Below are 21,390 nucleotides of genomic sequence, written 5' to 3' on the forward strand. Positions count from 1 at the left end.
ATGTACAAGCTCATAACTCAGCATAAATACCGGAGATGAGCTTGTGGTTAAAGCAGACAGGGATCTCGCTGACGTGAATCTGAGCTTGACAAGGGCAGCTCTGACCTTTGCCCTTTCGTTTCAGACGTCATTTTATCCGGCCTCGCCGTCCGTCTCTGCGAGCAAAGAAACAAAGCCTATTGTCTCGATTGTTTGTCCTGGAGACGAGACGAAACGAGACGACACGAGACGACACGATACGTTTGGTGTTTGAGTATTCCGCAGAGACTCTAAACTACTGTTTACATGAATGTTATCAAATATGTTCAGGTCCATGCCTGCCTACTGCATTTCGGCTATATCAACGATGTTTACTTTTTGACGTAACCATATCTCAGTAGGCACTCAGCTGAGCCACTAAGGCACAGATGGTACGATAATACAGGACCACGCAATTCAGCTGAGATGGACGTTCGCATCCGAGATTCAGCCCTCTCCCGTGAACTCTGTGAATCATTTATCCCGGTTGTGATGGTCCGCCAAGTGACGGATCCCAGTCGCAAACTATACATTGGTGGTACATACTTCAGGTTCCTACGGGTGTTGGCTGTCGTGGTTCTTCATCACAATCAAATGACCATCTCGTCACATCTGATCGCTGTTCATCTACAACGCATGACTTAATCCTGGACCTGGCGAAGTCTTGGTTCCCATCCCCATCCGAGCTCTCTCCACGTCAGTTGGCAAAATCTTCAGGCTACATTTTGATGCGCTGTTGCAGCCTGACTGTGCTGTCCGTAGGGTAGCAAGATCATCATCGCAACGAGCCAGTCGTAGCTTCGGCGAAATGTAACACGAATGTCACCATTTAATATCGTGCAATGCCTTAAACAACTGTTTTATATGGTAGGGTTTGTGATGTGATGGTTTTCAATATTCTCCGATCTTATACGCTTAAGCGTGATGAATTACTGAGGCTGCGAAATTGAGAGCTTTCGGGTAGTGTAATACTTGATAGATAATAATACTAGAGCATATTAATGTCCAGATCATCAGCCAAGTTCATTGATAAACAAACTCTGGCTACTGGGTTGCAGACAAGTTAGCTCCTAAGTATCAGGGTACAAAAATAAGTAGTCTAAGTAGCACAAACTGTCCTAATAATTTCGTTTCTTATACTAAGCAGCCAAATTTTCTGTTACCTTAAGGCCTAGCCAGATGATCCAGATACCTTGCGAAAACTATGAAATGACCGTTTTCGCTGGATAGTAGAGGTCATGAGGCATAGCCGAGGCACAAGAAACCGCTATCAGGTGTTGCTGGACTTAGACTCCTCTTCATGCCGAGGCCATATAAGGATTTGAACTTGAATATTGTCGATGTTATCCATGCTTGATCATATCGGAAGACATACAAGATGCTACGCTAGATGTGTAAGATCAAAATGCTAAATGCTAGTTTTAAAGCTTGATGCTGATGTTATAAACATCCAATGCCACAGCAACACCAGTCAGTGTCGCGCTATATGCGACGAGAATGCCCATCGTAGCGATGGGAGTAGCATCAAGTGTGTTGACAGTCATGTTGACCAACCCAGTCAACAAGTTTGCCAACAAAAATACAGCCAGACCGTTGCGATTGTACGCTCGCATCACCCGACTGGTGGCGTGTGTATATGCCTCCTTCTCCGTTTTCGCATCCTGCGCATTGTAGAATGTAGGGAAGAAGATCGTGTCGATAACAGCAAACCCAAGGAGTTGTACGGTGTTGAAGGCGACAACCCACAAGACGTAGGGTAGGTTTGCCATGCGACGAGACACGGCTAATCCAAAACCATAATGGTAGTTGGTGGACAACACATAGAGACCTGTCCAGACTCCACCCCATACGGCCGTGATCTTCAGAAGCTTGTTCCGTTGAGCTCCAGGACCAGCAGTACTCTTGGGGACAAGATTACGAGGAATGACAAACATGCCCGTATCCTGTCCGGCAAGGAAGATGGCCAAGTAGCCGATGAAGCTGAAAATCCCTTCACGGTTCATGCTAATTAGATCGGTCCTGGGCGCCGTGAGGACGTACGCCTTCAGACTAGTGGTTTCAAGCAGGACCTGATATGTGACACCCACCAACAACGACAGCGCCGCAAATGAAGGAATTAATTTGCGCACTGATTGGAAGATAGCCACAAAAGGGGGCAAGAATCCCAGTGTGAAAAAAAAGTTCCAATGGACGCCGTATTCTGTCACATGTTCTGCGTAATCCAGGCCCTTAACACTCAGGAACCGTATGAAGCCCAGGACCAGGAGTGGAATGGAATGGCGCAACGACTGTATGAGACGTGAGGAAAGTGATGAAGCGTTGCCTACAGCGCCAGCGCGACCTGTCGCTTTCTCTCGCAATACGGGACGAGCTGCGACAAGGCCAGCTGAAAAGACAAAGGATCCAACACCAAGGTCCATGAGAGACGTACCCCATGTCTCAACCTTGGCAAAGCGTCTGGGAAATAGGCGGAAATCGACAGCAAGGATAGCCACACAGGTGACAATCAACATGCAGCCACGGAAGTTTGTGAGGAATGGCTTTGTTGAAAGGATATCCAGCTGCGCAGAGCTCTCGTTGGACCGGGCATTGGGAGGTATCTTGGCCTTCTTCTTTGGACTTCTAGAACGGGGTGGTAGAGTAAAGACGAGGATGGCGGGGGCAATTAGGAGAAGGTTGAGCAGAAGTGGCGAGTTGGAGTAGAGGGTCACCGAGAGGAGGATTGCGCCAACATTGAGGAGGAAGTCGACGGCGAAAGCCAACGCCGTGTATGGTTCAAAGAATGACTGGCGGGCTTGGAGGACGGACCAAAGTAGAATAGCTACCTGCAACGGATCAAATTTAGCAACTCTTCACGGGCGGCTAGGCGTGGGCTGGTGTTGGTTTTGGAGTTTGAGTTGGAGGGGAACAAACAGCTGCAACGGATGTAACATAGTTGATTTCTGCGACAGAGCCACCAGAAAGGTTGGACACGAAGTCCTCCTTTTGCTGCTTGTAGCTGGCAGTATCAGGCATGGCTGGCGATGAAGTGGTTGGGAATAGGTTTTAGCGCATAGCTGGAGAGAATGTGAAGAGCAAGTTTTGAGGACAAAGAAGCGACACCTGTCAAGTTGACAAGTAATGCGAAAGGGAGCTCAGCCTTGTTCGTGATGTGATGCCAGGTTGTAAGTAGGATACTGCGATGGAGGGGCCCGAGGCTAAGGAACGGTACGGGTAGGTCCAGACCCAGGAGCTTTGGCCAATCAGTACCTACCTACCTAGATGAGACGTTACAGGAGACGGTGTCACGTGCATCCTCACCAACCTTCTAATCTCACTTACACAGTCCCAAACCTTCAACAACTCAAGCCCTTGATAACAAACATGATATCCCTGCTTCATTCCGACATATCAAATATTTCGTCCAGCGCCTCGTTCAGGCCGTCGGGTCGGAAGGACCAACTAAAAGCGGGCTCTGTTCCGCGGTCGCAGACATGATATGTCGGCACCAATTGCCTAGAGCAAGCCGCATTTCTTTGTTCTCTTACGCCAGCAAACACACACTTTTGTCATGTCAAAGATGACCGTCAGCGCCAAATGGCTCACTCCTTTGTGACGGAAAAGTCTGAAGTCAGAGTATGTTGGGGCAAGTGTGCATCACGCATGTCATCCTTTCTTTAAGAAAAAGCGCCATCTCATTCTGATTTAATGAGGTGGTCATCAGCTATAGGGGGCAATGGCTAGTTCTAATACATCATTCCATCCGTCCTTTTACTCTCTCCGTATATCCGCTCCATATACTTCTCGCTCTTCTTCGTACTTTCTTCTTGATTGCCTACTACTCATAACTTGTTCAATATCTTTGTAAAGGTACATCACCTTCACCTTCGCAGCAACCATGACGACGGCTACGGCTGAAGCACGGTCACGTCCAGCTATTGAGCCCATACGAACTACTGGTCCTGATCTGAATGTTCGCTCCCTACGATCACGCATTGTACAAAAGAGCCCTTCTTGGACCCCTTCGCCTCTTTCACCACGCAGCCTCCCTATCCCACGGGTTCGACTTGCGAGAGATGATGATACGGCGCAAGACGATGGAATGAATGTTGATCAGGTAGAGAGCCCAAAGCTTGATCCTCTCAAACAAGATGCCAATCTCCGCAATGTCTCTCTGCGACCTATCGCAGAACTTGCCCTTCCAAGCCCCAGCACCTTGCCGTCTCGACGTTCTCCCCTTTCGGCGCCCCTGTTTGCACCTCACGTTTTTCAAAGACCAACTCTTGCCGAAGAGACAAGAAGTATGCTGCTTCATGCTCCAGGTTCTGATTCACGTCGCAACTCTGTTTTCTTGGACCGTGAACGCCGCCAGTCTGCCCCTGGTGGTCCTCTGCATACCAGAGCCATACAGATTGCCCGGCAGAGAGACGACCTTCATCGTCGAAGACTCGCAGGTTCATATAGACCTCGTGAACCTGAGATATTGGTTCAACCAACCGAGCTTCGTCGCTTATCTATGTTGCCCTCGAGTGACACTGGACCACCATCACCTTACCCTGTGGACGGACGTTTGACTACCCGTGTGGTTGTGCATTCCCCAGGAAAGAAATCGCTTGTGCTTACCAGAACTTTCGACTTGGATGAGCTACGAGCTACCCTTCCGCCGATTAGCCCTGTTGAACAGACGGATCGGCGTGCATCAGTTGCATGTCTTCAACCCCCCGCCAACATTTCACGATCATCTTCACCGGGTTACCCTCGGGACAGACGAAGTTCCTACGGTGCCATCCCGAGAGCCAGCCACAGTCGGTCTCCTCCTGGCGAGAGAAGAGTTTCACGTCAAAGCCTGCCTCCTGTTGCTATTCGTAAGTAAACAACCCGTGCCAGGACACTCCTTTAAAAGCTCAACGTCACAACTTTGAAAAGAATATGTCACTAATTTCTCATCAGGACTTGACTATGCCCGAAGATACCTTCCCGTTCTGGCTGCGGTCATTTTGTCAGAGCTTGTCCAGCCTGGTGACATGGTTGAGGTTCCGCTGCCGCATCCCCGTGCATGGGAGGAAACTGTCACACACGTCTACACAGGACGAAACCCACTTACGGAACCCATCAGACAGAACATCCTGTATCTTGGTGGTTCCGTCTAAGAAAGAAAATGTTGAACTAGATGAATTGGGCTGCAAAATTGTTTAACCTGGCAGAGCGTTGCGACTTGTGGGGGCTGGGCTATGGTCAGGGAGTTTTTAATATTTCTTTCAATACTTGGGTAGTTAGCGAGTAAATGACTCTTTGATTCTGGATTCTAATATTTAAGTACTTCCTCATGCTTGTGATAATCGAGCTTTACTACCTGCATTGCTCAATAAGTCTCATACCCATCCTTGGGAAGTCGAACGACACGTTCGCAAACTTGAGCACAATCATCCACCAAGGATCTACTAAGCACCCTAAGAATGTCATACAAGAAGCCAGTCTTTACAATGCTATTGGGTTTCTAAATCATGTGCAAACGCATATTGCTGTTTATCAGTGCACCTAGCAACAACGCAGAAAGGCACATCCTCCAACATACTCAGAGTACCAAGAAGTGTCACCAGCTGCAGCGCAGCACCATAAGCTCATTCATTTTACTGTAGGCATTTATGGCTACCGAGGCCGAATCAATCTGTGGGTTCCATACGTTGGCTGACAGCGTAAGGATCACACCGGATGTCATCGAGGGCAGTCTATACGTTGGCCATGGTGATGCCAGTCTCTGCAGCAGAGCCGTGGCCAGTATTGACTCGGAGAGTACAGATTCTCAACAAGTCTGAAGTAGAACCTAGCAAGCCTTGAACGATACCCTCCTCTGCATTTCTTCAATCACGGCTAGAGGTTGCAGAAACTTGATGTCAATGTATATGCTACGAAAAGGTAACCAAATAGAGATTGAGCCCAACATCTGATGGACATATAAAACTCTGTCTTCCCCAGTGCTACCTGAACTTCTTGTTATGCCAGCCTCTGGGCTTCCCAGTCCTCAGGGTATCAGAAAGGCTGACCGCTGGAAGCATAATGAAAGAGATCAGTAGGTCAGCTTATTCTATTGAGACTATACTCTTTAGGCTGTTTACTTTTGCATCCGAAGACTTTGGAAGCCAGCTTTTCTAGGATTCCCATGGCCTAAGCACACTTAACGCAAGGGGGGCAAGCATACACCGGTTCAAGCTACAGACACTCAAGCAGTGGAAACACAATATCTGCATGGCAAGAGGAATTTAAAGCGCGCCATTAATGCATTGGATATACCATGGCGTTGAACGACCCCATTTATCCAGCTTCTCTTGTGCCACGGTTTCACACCTGGGAGCCTGTACATATCACCGCACTTGCCTACGAGCATAGTATATAACGAGAGCAGCAGTGTCTATAGCTTCAAAACTGGTAGCTCGGAAACAAGACAAGTATTTTGCGGTACTGTATGCTTTGTGATGTCTCTAATAACTATTAACTCCATATGCGGGGAGATATCTTGCAGGTTAATACAAGCAGTAGAGATACGAAAAATGTGTTGTTTCAGGGTGCAATCGAGCTACATAATTTCGTTTTGAGAGAGGTTCAAGCGGTAACACAACGCTCAAAGTAATTTTGCTATGTGGAGTGTTGTACCTCCTGGATCGGGACTGAAGTTGTTGACGAATCTGTATCTGTCCTTTGATTGGATACATACTTCTGACCTAGTGTGCATATGCGCTCATACATATATAACTACCTGTGTCTTATACTAGGCCCAGTCATGAGATGTTATTGGAAGATGTCTCACTATCTGCAGAGAAGAGCTAAGTGGTTTGCAAATGCAACCACCCTAAAGTCTGACTATTGCACATGTATAACGCATCACAAATTGCTACTAATAGACCTGCGTCGTATTGCCTTCTGATTTGTTTCTGAACTCACGGCTGTGCTTGACCATTTGTTGACAAAGGGAGGCCTCGGTACGACGTGGTCCGAAGTGACATTCGACACACCAACGTGCGTTTCACAGCTTGCTGGAACTGTACTCAAGTTCACAAATTGACAATCTTGGCATAATTTTGAAGACACGCCTTATCCAGGAGGCGTCATTGGTTTCTAAAATGCTCGATGCAATAACTCCGATTGACATGTGCCAGCCTGGGCTGTGCATGGGTCACATCACACGATGTGTCCACAAGATCACTGACAAGAGATCAAGGCATTGACATCTCAGGCTAGCATCAGGATGGTGGTCTAGGAAACAAGCCAGCATCTGTACTGCCACCTGCCAGTTGCCTATTACGGTCCCTCCCCCACAAGTGTTCACGATTTGTTGCCGACACGAACACTTCGGTTGAGGTGGTCAGTGGAGAAAGACGGCGCGACGCAAGCATGGTCTGCAGGATGCACGCTCGGACGTCGATGGGTGCTATGGACACGCCTGCAGTGTCGCTCATTAGCTCGACAGGGTGCCTCAAGGCACTAAAAACCATCGCGTGTATTTCGGGCTAGTTTCTTCAGGTAGCGCAGTAGTGCAGGCAGAGTTGCTGAACAGTCAACTTTGAGACAACAACCTGCATGATTGAGAGATCAAAGCAAAGCACTACACCAATGTGGCATTTTCTGAGCCGGAGACTTGTTCATTTTCGGTATTTGGGCGTCTGTTCTCCGGAGGTAGGAAAACAAACAAATAAGAAGAGAATCCGAGCGTTTCCCAAGTTAAGCGAAATACAAAACTCTGTACAAATGGACCGGCCCGGCGGCTATTGCGGCTTTATCCCAAGTTGAAGCGGAGCTCCGATAGTGGGCGATGGCCGACCGATGCTAAGCCGTCGAGGCGCTTTTCGGACGGGACGCTGTGAAAACAGTGCATCTGCGGGCGCGAGTAATTTGTTGTATTACGTGTTACGTAGTTTTGAAGACCCTGTTGCAGCCATGATCAAGTATTCTAGTCCAACAAGACTAATAAGCATTCGCATCGATCGATCAAGCGTGCTAGGGTGGTGATAAGCATAGTATGATACAGTACGGTATAGCTTGCTTTCTGGCAACGTGTTGCTGATTCTCGCTGCTTTGCTCTGTTTCAACGATGCAATGCGAGCCTAGTACAAGTTGAACGAGCCAGCTACGCATGGCCTTTATGCGACGTTTGCTCCGGGAGGGTGCGGAATCTGCAGCGACTCTTGGCTTTTTGTGTTGGTGTGCCTGAGAAAACGTCAGGGTTCCCCCCATCATAAGATGGGCATGCATGGTCATGGGTAGACATTTGACGATGCGACGCTTCCGGCCGATAGCGAGCTGCAGCTAAACATATTGGGGGATAGAGATCCATGGATATGTACATGCCTACAAGATGATATTAGTGGACGCTGCACATGTAGGCGCATGCATGTACAGGAGATGTACTATCGATACAACACAAGACAGTTGACGGGCGATGAGCGAACGGACTTGTCGATCTTAGAAGTGCATTTGTCAATCGATAATCGTCAGACGCCATTTTGACCGGGGTATGTCCTTCCCGTCATTGCGCCATTGTTGGTGTTGAGGGGATGTTTATCCGTTGAACTAGAGATGGAGAAGATGGAGAAGATAGGAACGAACGCAGGATCCTAAGATCTCTTAGGCAGGTACGTATCGTGAGGTTCGTGAACGATTTACTCTGTACCTTCCCAAGCCATTTCGGACGGTTGAGGCACCTGCCTCGGTAGGGCCAGAGTTAGATACAGGTACCTGGGTCGTGGTTACCTCAGCTGAGTACTATCTAGATCCCCCATGGTATAGTAAGCTACATACAAGATCTCAAGTTGCCTCATCAGGCAACCCATCCTGTCTAGGATAGAAGCTTTGACCATTGCTTCTTCTTGAGGCTCCAACCTCGATCGGGTATCTTATCTTTGGTCTCTTTTATCATTTCTCCATGCATATGTCCTCTGGTCCTATGCTTGGTTGCATGCCTATGAATATCGGCTATTGTTGATTCTGTTGAGAGGTTACAGCACAGAATCATACAAACACTCACTTTGTTTCGAGTGATCGGCGTGCGAATGTCTTCCTTTGGAAAACGTTTTCCCTTGGCCAAGCTCATACAACTGCAAAACATTGCCAACAGCCAGTGCAACTATGGATAACCGTTACAATGCTCTATCAAACCTGCCTCAACCATATCCACAATTCTCGACTAAACATTCGGCTGGCCTGTGCTACCCTTGTTATTGCCGATTGAAGTCCGAGCTTTAGACCCACGACAATACCTAGGTACATGTATGTATCTTGTGAAAGAGGGGGAACCGGGGCACTTGCAAGGGTCTGCAACTGATTACCTTGTCGCGACATAGCAGGTACAACTTTGTACGACTCGCCGAACCAGATCGGGGTGTTGCACAGTTAAATATCGATTACCCAGTGACTTTGCCGATATGTGGCTATCCGTCCCATCCCGTGGGGCTATGGGCGTTGCGAACATTATGGTGCCCTCGAGAGAAGGGGAATCTCTGGAGTAGACGTTCAGCGTAGATGAGATTGGCCCTACTGGCTCAGGATCTACAAAAGGGTATTTTCGGAAGATTAATAATAACCAGGGACCTGCGTCTAACGTGATGCAAACAAGAAGAATCAAGATTGTGGGGATGCTCACAACCTTTGACCAAGGTTTGGCTGGCCTGGCTGGCACAAGCACGATCGGTCCTTTGCTGTCTGTGATGGATCTTGATTCAAGTCATCGTCACAGGGCTCCCGCTGTGGATATCTGCCAGATTTGCAGATTTGGTCTTTTCTCTACCATCACCAACTCAGGGCTTCACATACATGTCTGTCCATGGTAGGTGAGATGATACAATACTTTGTGTAAGCAAGTCACAATTTCACTGACGCTTGCCCATGTTCCATATCGCTTTTCAGATCGAGGCGGACCAATGACGGCCATATGCCGGTAGCACACAGGAAGAGCAGAGCCCCAAAGTCCCGCAAAAGTTGGCTGAGACCAACATAACGTAACGGCGATGTTCACCACCTCATGCTTGGCCTAAAAGGTGTTTCTAATTCAACATGCATACGGCATGTTGCAATGCTTACAACACAACGTAGGCGCACTCCACTGTCTTTCTAGGTACTACTTGTTTCTTCTATTACGCAGATATGCAGAAACAAGTAAGCACGTTGCGATGCTGAAGCAGCGAGCCAGTCGCATCAAAACATAGGACCCATACCCTGGCTCGTACCCCCAGACTCAGCTAACCTGAGTATTATCTAGGCGCAGTACCTTGCGTCGTTTGTCTCACATCATGATATCTAACATGGGTGGATAGCAGAAAAACCCCGCGCAAGAGAGGTTATTATCATCCATATCAAAGCAGACCAAGCAGACGATCGCTGTCCACAAATGCTTAGCTTGGCTAGCAACCCTGGTTTTCTTCTTGGCGTCTATCCAGCACTTGTCCTCCAGTCAAAGCCATCGGACCCCTCCCCCTCCTCGCGAGATCATTACGTTTTTGTTTTGTCTTGTCCCAGCCGATTGCTCATCTGATGTTTATTATCACTCACCAATGTATTATTAGGTCGCGTTATGAACACACGACTCCTGTGGTTCCTATCAGGATGCACATTGAAACCGGTTGAGAAATTGTCATTTTTAATCACGTCCTGGTTCGGCCGACAAGGAGGGGAAAAGCGGAGTGCAAAATGCGACGACTACAGGGGTCTTACAGGGCGGCTTGTTAGCTTGTCCAACAAGACTCCCCTGTCTCTGCAACTCATCTCGAATTGAGTCCCGCCGGAGATGCAACGGTGATCAGGGAATACAGGCCTGAAAATGACACAAAAGTGGTGCCCAGGTAGCCTCAGTACCACGTCTTACGACTCATGTTGTTTGGTTTCGAGTCGCATTACCCAACAGGGCAGGACCCTGGATATCACCGACCTCATTCGTCCACCAAAAACCATCAGAGAGCAACAATTGACGTTTCTTCTTTTTAACTTTGGACTATCACCTGTCTGATCAGCCTCCCGGCGCTCGTGCTCGATGACAGGCAGGATTTGCTTCGGCCTGGCAGGCCCAAGAAAGCCAGGGTTGCAACCGAGCACAACCTGCAAAGCATCTGAACTGTCGTACCACGAAACTAATATTTGTGGGGTTATGCTGTGGAGCTAGACTGCCAACCCATCATTCATCCTTCAGTCCATTTAGGCATGGCTGTCATCACTAACCTTGGAGCTAAGTTAGTGTCAACGACACCATCTTGATCATGTACCTGTTCTCGCGAACTAACGGGTTGTTGTTTACGGGTGATGGCCAAGGATCTGCACCGTTCTGCCCGCTCACCATCCCACAATGAAGTCACATCAGATTGGAGGAAACAAGTACTTGTCAGTTAGGAGCTTAGAAACCCCAGATATTTTGATTATCACTAGCATAGTTATGCCTCAAAGCTTTGTATGCCCTTTGTGGACCTCTCACACCACGTAAAATGCCACCCATCCGTAATTCCCATATAGTCCCAAATTGTTACAAAACGAGAAATGATGACCTCAGCTCGGGCTCCATCAGCAAGTGAGGCTAGTATCATGATAGCCTCGACTGCCTTTCGCCCACCAAAGTTATTTGGTCCAGCAAAGCTCGCTGTTCAGGTTGCCACATGTCTTTCATCTGCTCTGGAAATATCTCAATCCAAGCAGGTGACATTCTGAACCTCGTCAGCGGCCGTCGACTGGAAAAGCGTCTCCATCGTTCCTCCCCAAAAAGCAGAAGCAATAACTTTTTCCATCCATGTCCCCAATCCGTCCTTTTTTTTGGTGGTGGCTGGTGTGGTGTGAAAGAAGTGTTGAAAGAGAATAAGCGGGAAGAGTTTCGTGTTTCTCTCGACCTCATTGGTCTTAGATAATTAACTTCCCATGTGAAAATGAAAACGTTACTCATGGCTTCATCAAAATCGTGTCGTTGCCAGGTCAGATTGCCCAACAAGTGTTCGAACTCTCGTTCGTATACAGCTTGGCGTCAATTGGCGTTGTTGCCATAGGTGTATGCACCCGTATTGGTACATACGATGTGCTTGAATCGTAGGAGGCATAATCGCTCTTCTCCCACGAGACTTGCTGTGCTTGCGTCTGTCGTCCCTTCTGGCGAGCATTGTAACGAATGAGCGAGCCCTTTCCGGGAGGAGTCTTCAAAACAATGGAAGGCTGAGGGGCCGGGGCCAATCGCTGCTCATCGTTGGCATCACCGTCAGCTCGGCTGCCCCAAGACGTCTATAACAGCTTGTTAGCAAAATATAGTTAAAGCACAACCATAAGGAACATACCATATTCAATGTGATCAGGGCATAGAGCTTGACCAATCCGTGGAAATATCCAAACACGACCGAAACGGGCAGAAACATGACATCGCTGGGGTTTCGAATAAACAAACCCATCAGCTTGACCACCTTGGTAAAGGCGAACATGAAAACAAATTGAGACCAGAAAGCGTATCTGCGGTTCTGCATATCCCAGTCTGCGGTTCCCCACCAGCACGAAGCGAGAAGAAGTGGATCGACGAGAAAAGCCAGCGAAGTGAAAGTTGCGAAATGAAGAGCGTATGTGCACCACAATTGTTGCCTGTTTTTGTTAGACATTGGACTGGGATGTTAAATAACGGATTTACTTACTTCCAAATGTAACGCTCAGTAACCATGCTGGTCCAGTTGCTTCGCCAATTGCTTCGAGCCCAACGAGAACATTGGTACAGAAACTTGGTACTGTTCTCCAATGTTGTCTCAATCTCGCACTCCTTCTCGTACTGAATCCATGTCTTCCATTGGTGGCTCACCAGCCAACGAGTCACAAAGTTGTCGTCGTCAGCGTTCAAAATCCACTTTCTCCACTTCTCATTCTTGAAGCCGTGGAGAAAATCGTGACTCGAGAGAATTTCAGAGCGGTAGGCACCGGTGCGGCCAGACATGCAGGAAGTGCCGCCGTCGATGTTGTGTGTGGCAGAGATTTCAAAGTTGCGGCGCTCAATGTAAGCAGCACCCAACCAGTTCCAAGCCTTGGTCGACCAAGAACCGTCGTGCTCCCGTCGAACCCGTTGGCAAGTTCCAACACCACCGATTTCAGGATCTTCGAATGGGGCCAAAATCCACGGCATAAGAGTAGAGGGCCAAGTCACATCGTCGTCCGCCATGATAGTGATGGGCGTCTCAACCTTGGGGAGGGCCTCGCACACTTGAAGGCGCTTGTTCGCGATGGGGGTGTCCAGAACTCGAACTTTGGGAAAGACCAGAGAGTCAGCCAACTTTTGAAGCCCCTTTCGCTTGTCATGCGTTGTGACCAGGATCAGCTCAGCCGGCTCACAAGCCAGAATACTCTCCAGAGAAGGGCGAAGCTCCTCAAAAGCGTTATGGATAGTGGGGATGACAACAGTAACGTCCTTGCTAGTGAAGGTCGGTTTACTGGGAATGGGCTTTGACTTGTATGTCCAATGGCTGACGCAGTGGACTAGAAGACGGAAATAACGATGAACCCTAAGAGATGGTTAGACTTGGTTGCTAATAAAGTACCAGCAGCCCGGAATGATAGGTTGATAGACTCTAAGAGAGCCCAGTTGCCAGGAATATGTTCTCGAGGTACGCAAAGATAACTTACCAGAGACCTAGGAAAAGGTACAGCCAGAAGGTGCTCGAATACCAAAAGTCGAAAGAAGGCATCGAGAGAGATAGTGGCCCAGCAAAGCCAAGAGGGCTGCGCCCGACATTTTGATGTTCTGATTCAGACATAGTGACGTTATGAGAGTATTGAAATCCGGTAAGTTTGGCGTGTAAGCAGCAGGTGTTGTGCCCTCAAGATGAGGAGGAGCTTTAGTGATATATGACAGATATTGACGGATACCAAACAGCAAAGGTATATATCCGAAAGAACGAGGGCGAGAAGGTGTTTATAAGTGATTTCGGGTAACAAGATTCTGAGTCTTGTAGTCTGGAATTGACAGCGGTTGACCGTCCAAGATGATTGAGGTGAGGTGGAAGTGAATCAGAGACGCTGGAAGTACCAAAGCAAAAACACTATGCACCAGAGACACAGTCGCACCTTCGTAAGATTCGAGGTGGCGGACGTATAATATACAATGACGGGAAAGGGAATTATTCAAAGATGGCCATGACAAGAGGAATTGGCCGGTGGAAGAAGAGCGAGGAGGAGGAAAAGAGGTAGTGGCGATGATAACAGCCTGGGGTGAAGATGGGGAACGGGTCTACGATATATACCTATGCCAAACCCCGTCTCCAAAACGGACCATGCATGAACATGGAGTAGAGAGGGTCCTTGATGAGGCCGCGGGCCATCGTAGTGTGTACCTAGCTGTAGTGGCACTGGTAGGGCGGCAACTACGTAGAGACAAGCGCGCAAGTCTGTCGAGATTTGATCTTGGTCTGGACAACGGAGGACAAGACGGCAGGGGTGTATTGGGTCCTGCGCTCACTGCATTAGGACCGGTGGAGCGAGGGGTTGGATGATTTTGGAGGGTTGGAGGGCCCATGTATGGCGGCGGCGGCGGCTCGACTTGGGGGATAAGAGGGCACAACGATGTAGCTAATTAGTAGCGTGAATGGGATTGGTGGAGGGGGTGTACTAAGATCACAGCAAAAGACTGGCGCGCGTTATTTGAGAGGCGTTGTTGCTGAGAGCCAGCAATTCATTTTGAGTCCCGTTTCCGTTGGACGCCGACCCCGGCCGCGTCACTACCGAGAACGGTGCAAGTTTGATTTTCTCTTTTCTCCTTTTGTTCAAATGTTGCTACTGCAAGTTGTCGAGAAATACTGGAGCGAGTAAACAAGCGGGGAGAACAGCGACTGCGTATGGTGCAGGACAGGGCATGGGGGCGCAGACTTGCAAGCGTGGAGTCTTCTTTAGCACATCCAACTAGGCACCTCAGTGCCTTGGCTTGAAAACTCCAGCACGTCCGTTCATTTCTCCAGGACCCTATCATCGTGGCGCCGATTCTGGGCTGTCGCATGAGGGTCAAGTCTCGTGCACAGCAACAGCCCATGTCAGAGCTCTGATAGCCCTTGGCCAGTGCTGCTCGGCCCGCGGCGCACATCATGGTCCTTGTCTTTGTCGTTTCGTTGTTTTGCCTCTGGGGTCCAAGTCAAGTAGCAGGGTTCACACAAAACCTCGATGGCGTCGATGACTAGGCGGGAGAGAAGACATGGGACCTTGCTCGTGTTTAGCTTGTGGATCCAATTCCCTTGTACTGACGCGAGCGAGTAAAGTCCAAAGCCAAGCCAAGACAAAACGAGACAACCATTCAGCACAGCATAGTATTGCATCGCATTGCATTGGCCTGGTGAGGATCTGGTGGGAAGTGGATCACAGCTGGAGGAGGCTTGAATACCTAGTCACAGTACCAGGGACCTCGACGGTCGTCAAAGCTGCTGTATGTAGGGACCAAGCAAGCTGCGATATAGTCTAGATAGATGTGCCAGTACATCGATTAGCCGCTCATCTTTGATGAGACAAGCATGCTCGTCGTATCAGAGTCAAAAGATGGTGTTCTGCGTCTTGCGTCTTGCATCTTGCATTCGAGAGCCAAGATAAACCCTGTGGAATGCAGTGGATGAACAATAAAGTATTGTTGTTATTTTTGCTTCTGCAGACGCGAGAGACTGGGTACAGACAGTCCCGTATGTATGTCTTTCAAGATTGCATGTCGACAGATGGGGAGAAGCCTACGAATCGATTGTCCAACCAGAAGCTGTGAGCAACAAAGATAATTGGCGACTGAGCTATTCGGTAGGTATCGAATATCCTAGGACACGCAATTTAACATCCTGGGATGCAGGAACTGGGTCTGCGTGCCGACTGTTGGTCCAATGATGGAGATGAAAATGAGCGCTGCTGTATGGAGAAGATGCAGCGTGTAGACGAACAGGATAGAAGAAACAATATCACAAGGTGGTTGCAGCAGTGGTGTGCAATTGACTCCTTCCGCATCGTTTAAGATAAAACCCCCAATTAAAGTATTGCATCGCACCTACCTTCCATACCTAGGTACCTAGTACCTGTAGTACCTTAGTACTAAGCCAAGTGTTGTACTTTCCATATTCCATTCTTTCATATTTTTTTTCAGGTAGGCACCTAGGCAATTTGGCCTCCTATGGAAGGTTGGCTCCTACCAGTTAAAGATGAGGGGGGATCAGATGGTTGGACCGGAGGTAAAATGGTAGGTGCAGATAACCTCAAATCCGAGGTCCCTGCCTTGTCAACGCTACGTACCTACCTCCTAGTAGCTTAGCTGTCGACACGATAGTGGGGAAGAGTAGTACCTGTCTGTACCTGCTCACACCTGCAGTAGGGTTGACGTTTCGTGGCTTTATCGATTATCTGCGTACTAATCTTCTCTCAATAACACTAAATCCAAATATGTCACCCTCTTCCCTTGCTCCTTATAATTACTGTCGCAATCTGACAACCATGAACATCCGCTTTGTCACGAATCGGTCTCGCTTCTCATTGCCAACACGAACCTCCACATCGGCCGCCGGAGCATGGAAGTCTTTCTCCGACGTAACAAAGCAAATAAGGTGCAGAATTCCCGTGCCTTATCCGCGCAGGATGAGGCAAGAAAACTATGGCATCACAGCATAAAAGTACATTACAGTCTGGTATCTGCTAAGATAAGTGGCCAGAAAAAATGCATTATCACATCACATCGCATTGTCTCGCCTAGCCAAGTTAATGAGATTGGGACTGGTCCGCTCATGGATGGCTGCCGCGTTGCCTTGCTTGCCTCCAATGGCACTCGCATTTACAGTAACAGCGGCTGATTATAGACTACCCGGTGGGAAACCGCTGGAAAAGGTAACCAGCGAGCGGACACTGCAAACCGCAGATCGTCCAACACGGCAGCTAAGCAGAGGCAGGCCAGGGTTGTAGTGTTGCGGATCCTCTTCGGCTTCGGCTGGTTGCTGAGATTCACATATTGAAAGACTCCGGAGGAGAACATGCAGTATCTCCGCCAGCAACCCTGGTTTCTTCCAGTCACGGATAGTTGTGTCACCTGTGTCGGCGGCCTTGGAGCCTATGGCGCACGGTTCAACGCACCAAGACCGATGATCTGTGGCTAACGCTAGACCTTCAGGTCCTACAACCTCTGTTATTAGATACTGAGTAGGTAGTGGATGGGATATGACAGATGTCGCTATATGGGTGGCCTTCAACAGCAGGTATGCGACATCACAGCATTCGCCAACATGTAACTTTGCTTTGTTTCCCCCGGAGTGGAAGCACAGGCCACTCTTGGCTGCTTTTGTCAATCCCTGCCCGTTGACTCTCTGAATTTCGGATCTCAGATTGGACCCCTCAACTAAAGAGCCTTCTTATGTAGTTGGTTCTCACTAGAGTTGCTGTACCTTGTTGATTATATGAACATCGAGCATGAAGACGTCTTGAGCGATTGCAAATGGCAACTAAAGCCGTCGTCAAGTCGCACCATACCTGGATCTGCCAGGGCTACATAATGCTCGACCCCAAACCCACATGGTCTGCTGTTGGTTTTTTCTTTGAGACAGGCACCACAAGGGTCTTGGTGTGCTATGTAGTCTCATGTAGGACAGCCAAGACAGAGCCACAATCTCTAGGGCCAAATGAACATCATCGGCCCCAGTCAGAAGAGGGAACATCGGACATGAAGCAGCTCAAACTCCATGCAAAAATAGCTCAGCAGCTACGGCGTGGAGTACGTATTCGTCAAATCAATTTGTCTAGCGGCATGTCAGTCGTTGTCTGGTCCAATTGGTGTAGTGGTATCAATCTTGCAACGTCCTAGTGCATGCTTTCCTGATCGATGATGAGCCTCAAAATGACCCATTCATCCTTCGACGGCCAACTTAACAGCTACTGGTCCTTTGCTCCTGTGAATTGCCTGTTCTTGCGATACCATCTCCACCGTCAGCGGATTGGCACTGCAACAGTTGCTGAGTCGACACTGATCAAGCTCGCCAGCTCCCGAGCCTTTACCAAATCCGATCTAGGCCAACAGAGGCTGGCGCGTGCGCTACAGTACGGTGGGTATCCTTCGCACGTCTGCCCTGTTAGGATCCTTCAATCAATACCTAGCTATCAGCCAGCATCTGTTGGTCCAAAGGCCGACTCAAGTTTCAACGCGGCGCAACGCAGCTCGACATTTTCGGCAACAGTTATCGTCCTGCAGACTACTGCAGAGCATCGGCCATATTGTTTGCCTGGTTGGCCGGAGTAGGTCTCAAATTTGACTTGGCTATCTCTCAGCGAGTCACCATATCCAATATGAGCATTGTTACCTCGGACACTGCGTTGAGACATGACTGCACGCATTCTGCAGCTGTTTACAGAACGGAACTTCTGCTGGTATCTTGAGGTGCTGCATCCATTCTCAACCTCGAATAGTATCCAAAACTCGGACTACCTACCATGTCCTGTAACATAGCAGGTAACACAAGTGGTATTATTTGATCAATCCAGTATGGGCCACTGTGGGTCAGTCCTTTTGTTTATTTTTCAACACACAAGACAGGCCAGGGTCTTTTGAGGGAGTCTGCCCATCAAGACACCAGAGTAGGATCCCCACTGCACCCTGATCCTGATGCCGGTCCTTTACTGCTCAAACCTCTCACGTTTGCACCTCGATTTGCCGCTATGGAGCCATTGGTATATTGACGGGCACATGCTCGAGGTATTTTTCTCTTTCGCAGATCTTGAGTAACATTGCCACCACGGGAATGAAGGCAGAAAATACTGCGGGCGTTGTTGGTCCAGGACATATAGCAGGTGCAGTAACATATGTGATGCTCACAATGCGTTGTGATATCACTGTCATGTTGAAAGCCAGCGAGGCCGATCTTGATGCCGTTGTTTTCTTAGTTCTCCAAACGAAGGAAACTTGTGGAGGGTGCCAGGATAACCCTAGCTTCGCTTGGAAGCCAAGGGGATCGACTTGACAGGGAACAGACAGGCGATTGGAGCACGGAGCATCTACTAAACCGACGTCGCGTCGGCAGAGCTAACAATCTCGAAAAGAGAGACCTTTACCCTTGTCCCTTTCTCTATGAGAGACTCAACACCAGACATCCTTCCATATACTACGCTGTGTTATAGCTGCTTTCTGACAGGCATCAGCAAGCACTCTGTATATTGTTCTGAGGATGACGATAACATGTACTGTTCGTTGTGGAAATCATCAAGAGTCTACTGCGGAGGTTCACATTTCTGGGCTGTTCTGTTTGAACCTGCACCCTGGTTATGGTTAAGTATCCATGTCATGATGAACAAGATATACGGCAACATCGACATCGACGAGTTTGATGTCATGCGTCCTGTGCCATTGCAGGTGGGGAGCTACGTCTACGTTTCTTCGTCGGGACGAAAATTCCGCTTGTATTTTAATATATAGCCTGATACAAGAAGCGTCAGTCAGTAATACATACGTAACGGACGTCACAAACAGGTTTTAGAGACGCATAGGCAATCGGCTTGAGGGCTGCTCTTACACTAGTTTTCAGCTTCCATTTATAGTGCAACTTTTGAATTGCTCATGCTGTCTGGTATCACGAGTATCCGGGCGTGTTCTGATATACGAAGGCTCGTCAACTTGGCATATTTCTTACATCAACTACAATGACACCTTGTGTGACGCGAAGCTGCCCGAAGTTGAAGTCATCAAGATACAAATATTTGGGAGGGGATCTGTCATGGAGGTGCAATACAACTCCTTCGTAGCTCCGTCTACACGACTACGAGCAACGCGAAGTTCCCTTAAGGGTTCTTCCAACATATATTTCTGTATTTACTTGGCATATAACCGCTCGTTTTTTAACAGATCCTTCAATAGGCGAAATGTCATGGCGGGGCATTGACATGCCACGGGGAAGTGCAAGGTGCCGCCGGAGCTGCTATCGGAATAAGCATGCAGCATGGGAGCTCTCATCGTGGACTTCGTAATACTGTCAGTTGTGATAGGCTGATATCCATGGTACCTGCACTAAGCGTTCTGCTCCCCTGTATTCGTGAAATGGAGCCGTGTTTAGGTTGCGGAAGGTTACCCGTAGGAGCTGGACTATAAATCGAAGCTGATGATGCATACGATTCACGGACCAACAACAAATCATTGATAGGATGCATATGAACACGAAACCCACGGTGAGTCAGTCATAGGCTTTGCCTCATTGTGCTTGCATTTGTCCTCGTCGTCGCCACAACAGGCTTCGGGTGATTCGGTGGCCACTCTGCCATCTGGCATTGTCTGAGTGACGTGTGAAACTCTAAGCTTTGACAGCAACCACGGCGAATACAACTGCCAGAACATGCCTGATAGACCGAAAAGACACGAAAGATTAACAGATTCCAATGATTAAGCTCTATCGGCGCTGGCTGTGGAAACTTGTGGATTCCTTACTCACACCGCAACTTCAACGGCTACCCTGTAGAGATGATACAGCGTATCCATGTCCCAAAACGAGAACCCGAACATAAGATAATCGCGGTAAGGAAACTTACGATTGTACTATGATTGGCATGAATGTTTGTAATATTGATTGACAATCCTTTAGGTCGGCGTTGTTGAGTGTGTACTCAAAACTGGACGATTAGCTGTCGTGGACCCGTGCAGAACATCTCTCAGATCACTTCAAAGCTCGAAAACAACAAGATCAATCGAATGTATATGCGACCATAACGAGAACAACCACTGAGTCAATTCCGAGTATCCAGAAGCCGCTCTAAAGATAGTTAGAGTGACACCTGACCGACTACCTTTGTAGTTTCCAGGCCAGAACATGATCACCAGTCCAGGTTCGCGATTCTCGAGAGTGACGCTTTCCACTCGAAATTCATATAGGATCGATGAGGAGAAGTGTAGGAGATACATATCGATTCTAGGCGCATATGGTAATATGATAGTGACTGGCAAAGTGATGAGTGCAGTTGTGACACTGCGGCTTGTCACTCGGCGTTCACTCTTCTTATTTACATGATGCACAGAGATGCTTGAGACGATTGTGAAAACGTCCCCAAGTATGCATTTCTATATATATATCTGGTGTTATACTGTCAATGTTGACAGAAAAACAGAGCAGCGACTACCAGTCTTACACTGGAAGTGCAACAGTAACAAGCTGAGATAGTAGTCGAGGAGTAAGGTATAGGCAGGTAGGAAGGTGTCGCTGTACAAATAGACCCAAAAGTCAACCAACTCAATCTAAAACGATGGAATTGTCTTCCACATCAGTATGTATATAAGGAGCCCAGGCTGCCTCCGGTAACTACAGTAGGTCTTCCGGGCCTCCTCTGTCTATACCTTTCCACAAGGCCACACCGCCTGTACCAAAACATTGTATTAGTGTACTAGCTATAAAATTTCTATAGTGAAGAGTGATATTGGTATAACTGCTCTTG

At 48.4% G+C, this 21,390-nt stretch overlaps 5 protein-coding genes across 5 annotated transcripts, besides 1 other annotated feature; 2 read left to right on the plus strand and 3 right to left on the minus strand.

Annotated features, from left to right (window-relative positions):
• The first annotated feature begins 200 nt into the window (after nt 1-200).
• Nucleotides 201-241: a microsatellite.
• Nucleotides 242-1,439: 1,198 nt separating this feature from the next.
• FPSE_00310 (uncharacterized protein) lies at nt 1,440-3,033 on the minus strand (the record flags this gene model as incomplete). Its single annotated transcript, XM_009253430.1, has 2 exons — nt 1,440-2,843; nt 2,932-3,033. 2 exons carry the CDS (start codon nt 3,031-3,033, stop codon nt 1,440-1,442), a joined length of 1,506 nt encoding a protein of 501 aa, XP_009251705.1.
• An 862-nt stretch (nt 3,034-3,895) lies between these two features.
• Nucleotides 3,896-5,147, plus strand: FPSE_00311 (uncharacterized protein; the record flags this gene model as incomplete). Its single annotated transcript, XM_009253431.1, has 2 exons — nt 3,896-4,862; nt 4,948-5,147. The coding sequence occupies 2 exons, from the start codon at nt 3,896-3,898 to the stop codon at nt 5,145-5,147; spliced, it is 1,167 nt and encodes a 388-aa protein (XP_009251706.1).
• A 6,790-nt stretch (nt 5,148-11,937) lies between these two features.
• On the minus strand, nt 11,938-13,742 carry FPSE_00312 (uncharacterized protein; the record flags this gene model as incomplete). The annotated part of the gene is made up of 4 exons (XM_009253432.1): nt 11,938-12,237; nt 12,291-12,585; nt 12,636-13,490; nt 13,612-13,742. The coding sequence occupies 4 exons, from the start codon at nt 13,740-13,742 to the stop codon at nt 11,938-11,940; spliced, it is 1,581 nt and encodes a 526-aa protein (XP_009251707.1).
• Nucleotides 13,743-17,821: 4,079 nt separating this feature from the next.
• FPSE_00313 (uncharacterized protein) lies at nt 17,822-18,220 on the plus strand (the record flags this gene model as incomplete). The annotated part of the gene is made up of 1 exon (XM_009253433.1): nt 17,822-18,220. The coding sequence occupies one exon, from the start codon at nt 17,822-17,824 to the stop codon at nt 18,218-18,220; it is 399 nt and encodes a 132-aa protein (XP_009251708.1).
• Nucleotides 18,221-20,101: 1,881 nt separating this feature from the next.
• FPSE_00314 (uncharacterized protein) lies at nt 20,102-20,863 on the minus strand (the record flags this gene model as incomplete). The annotated part of the gene is made up of 4 exons (XM_009253434.1): nt 20,102-20,258; nt 20,397-20,417; nt 20,494-20,500; nt 20,749-20,863. The coding sequence occupies 4 exons, from the start codon at nt 20,861-20,863 to the stop codon at nt 20,102-20,104; spliced, it is 300 nt and encodes a 99-aa protein (XP_009251709.1).
• Between the last annotated feature and the right edge of the window lie 527 nt (nt 20,864-21,390).

This window comes from Fusarium pseudograminearum, chromosome 1 (genome assembly GCF_000303195.2).
Source record: "Fusarium pseudograminearum CS3096 chromosome 1, whole genome shotgun sequence".
Taxonomy (NCBI): Eukaryota; Fungi; Ascomycota; class Sordariomycetes; order Hypocreales; family Nectriaceae; genus Fusarium; species Fusarium pseudograminearum.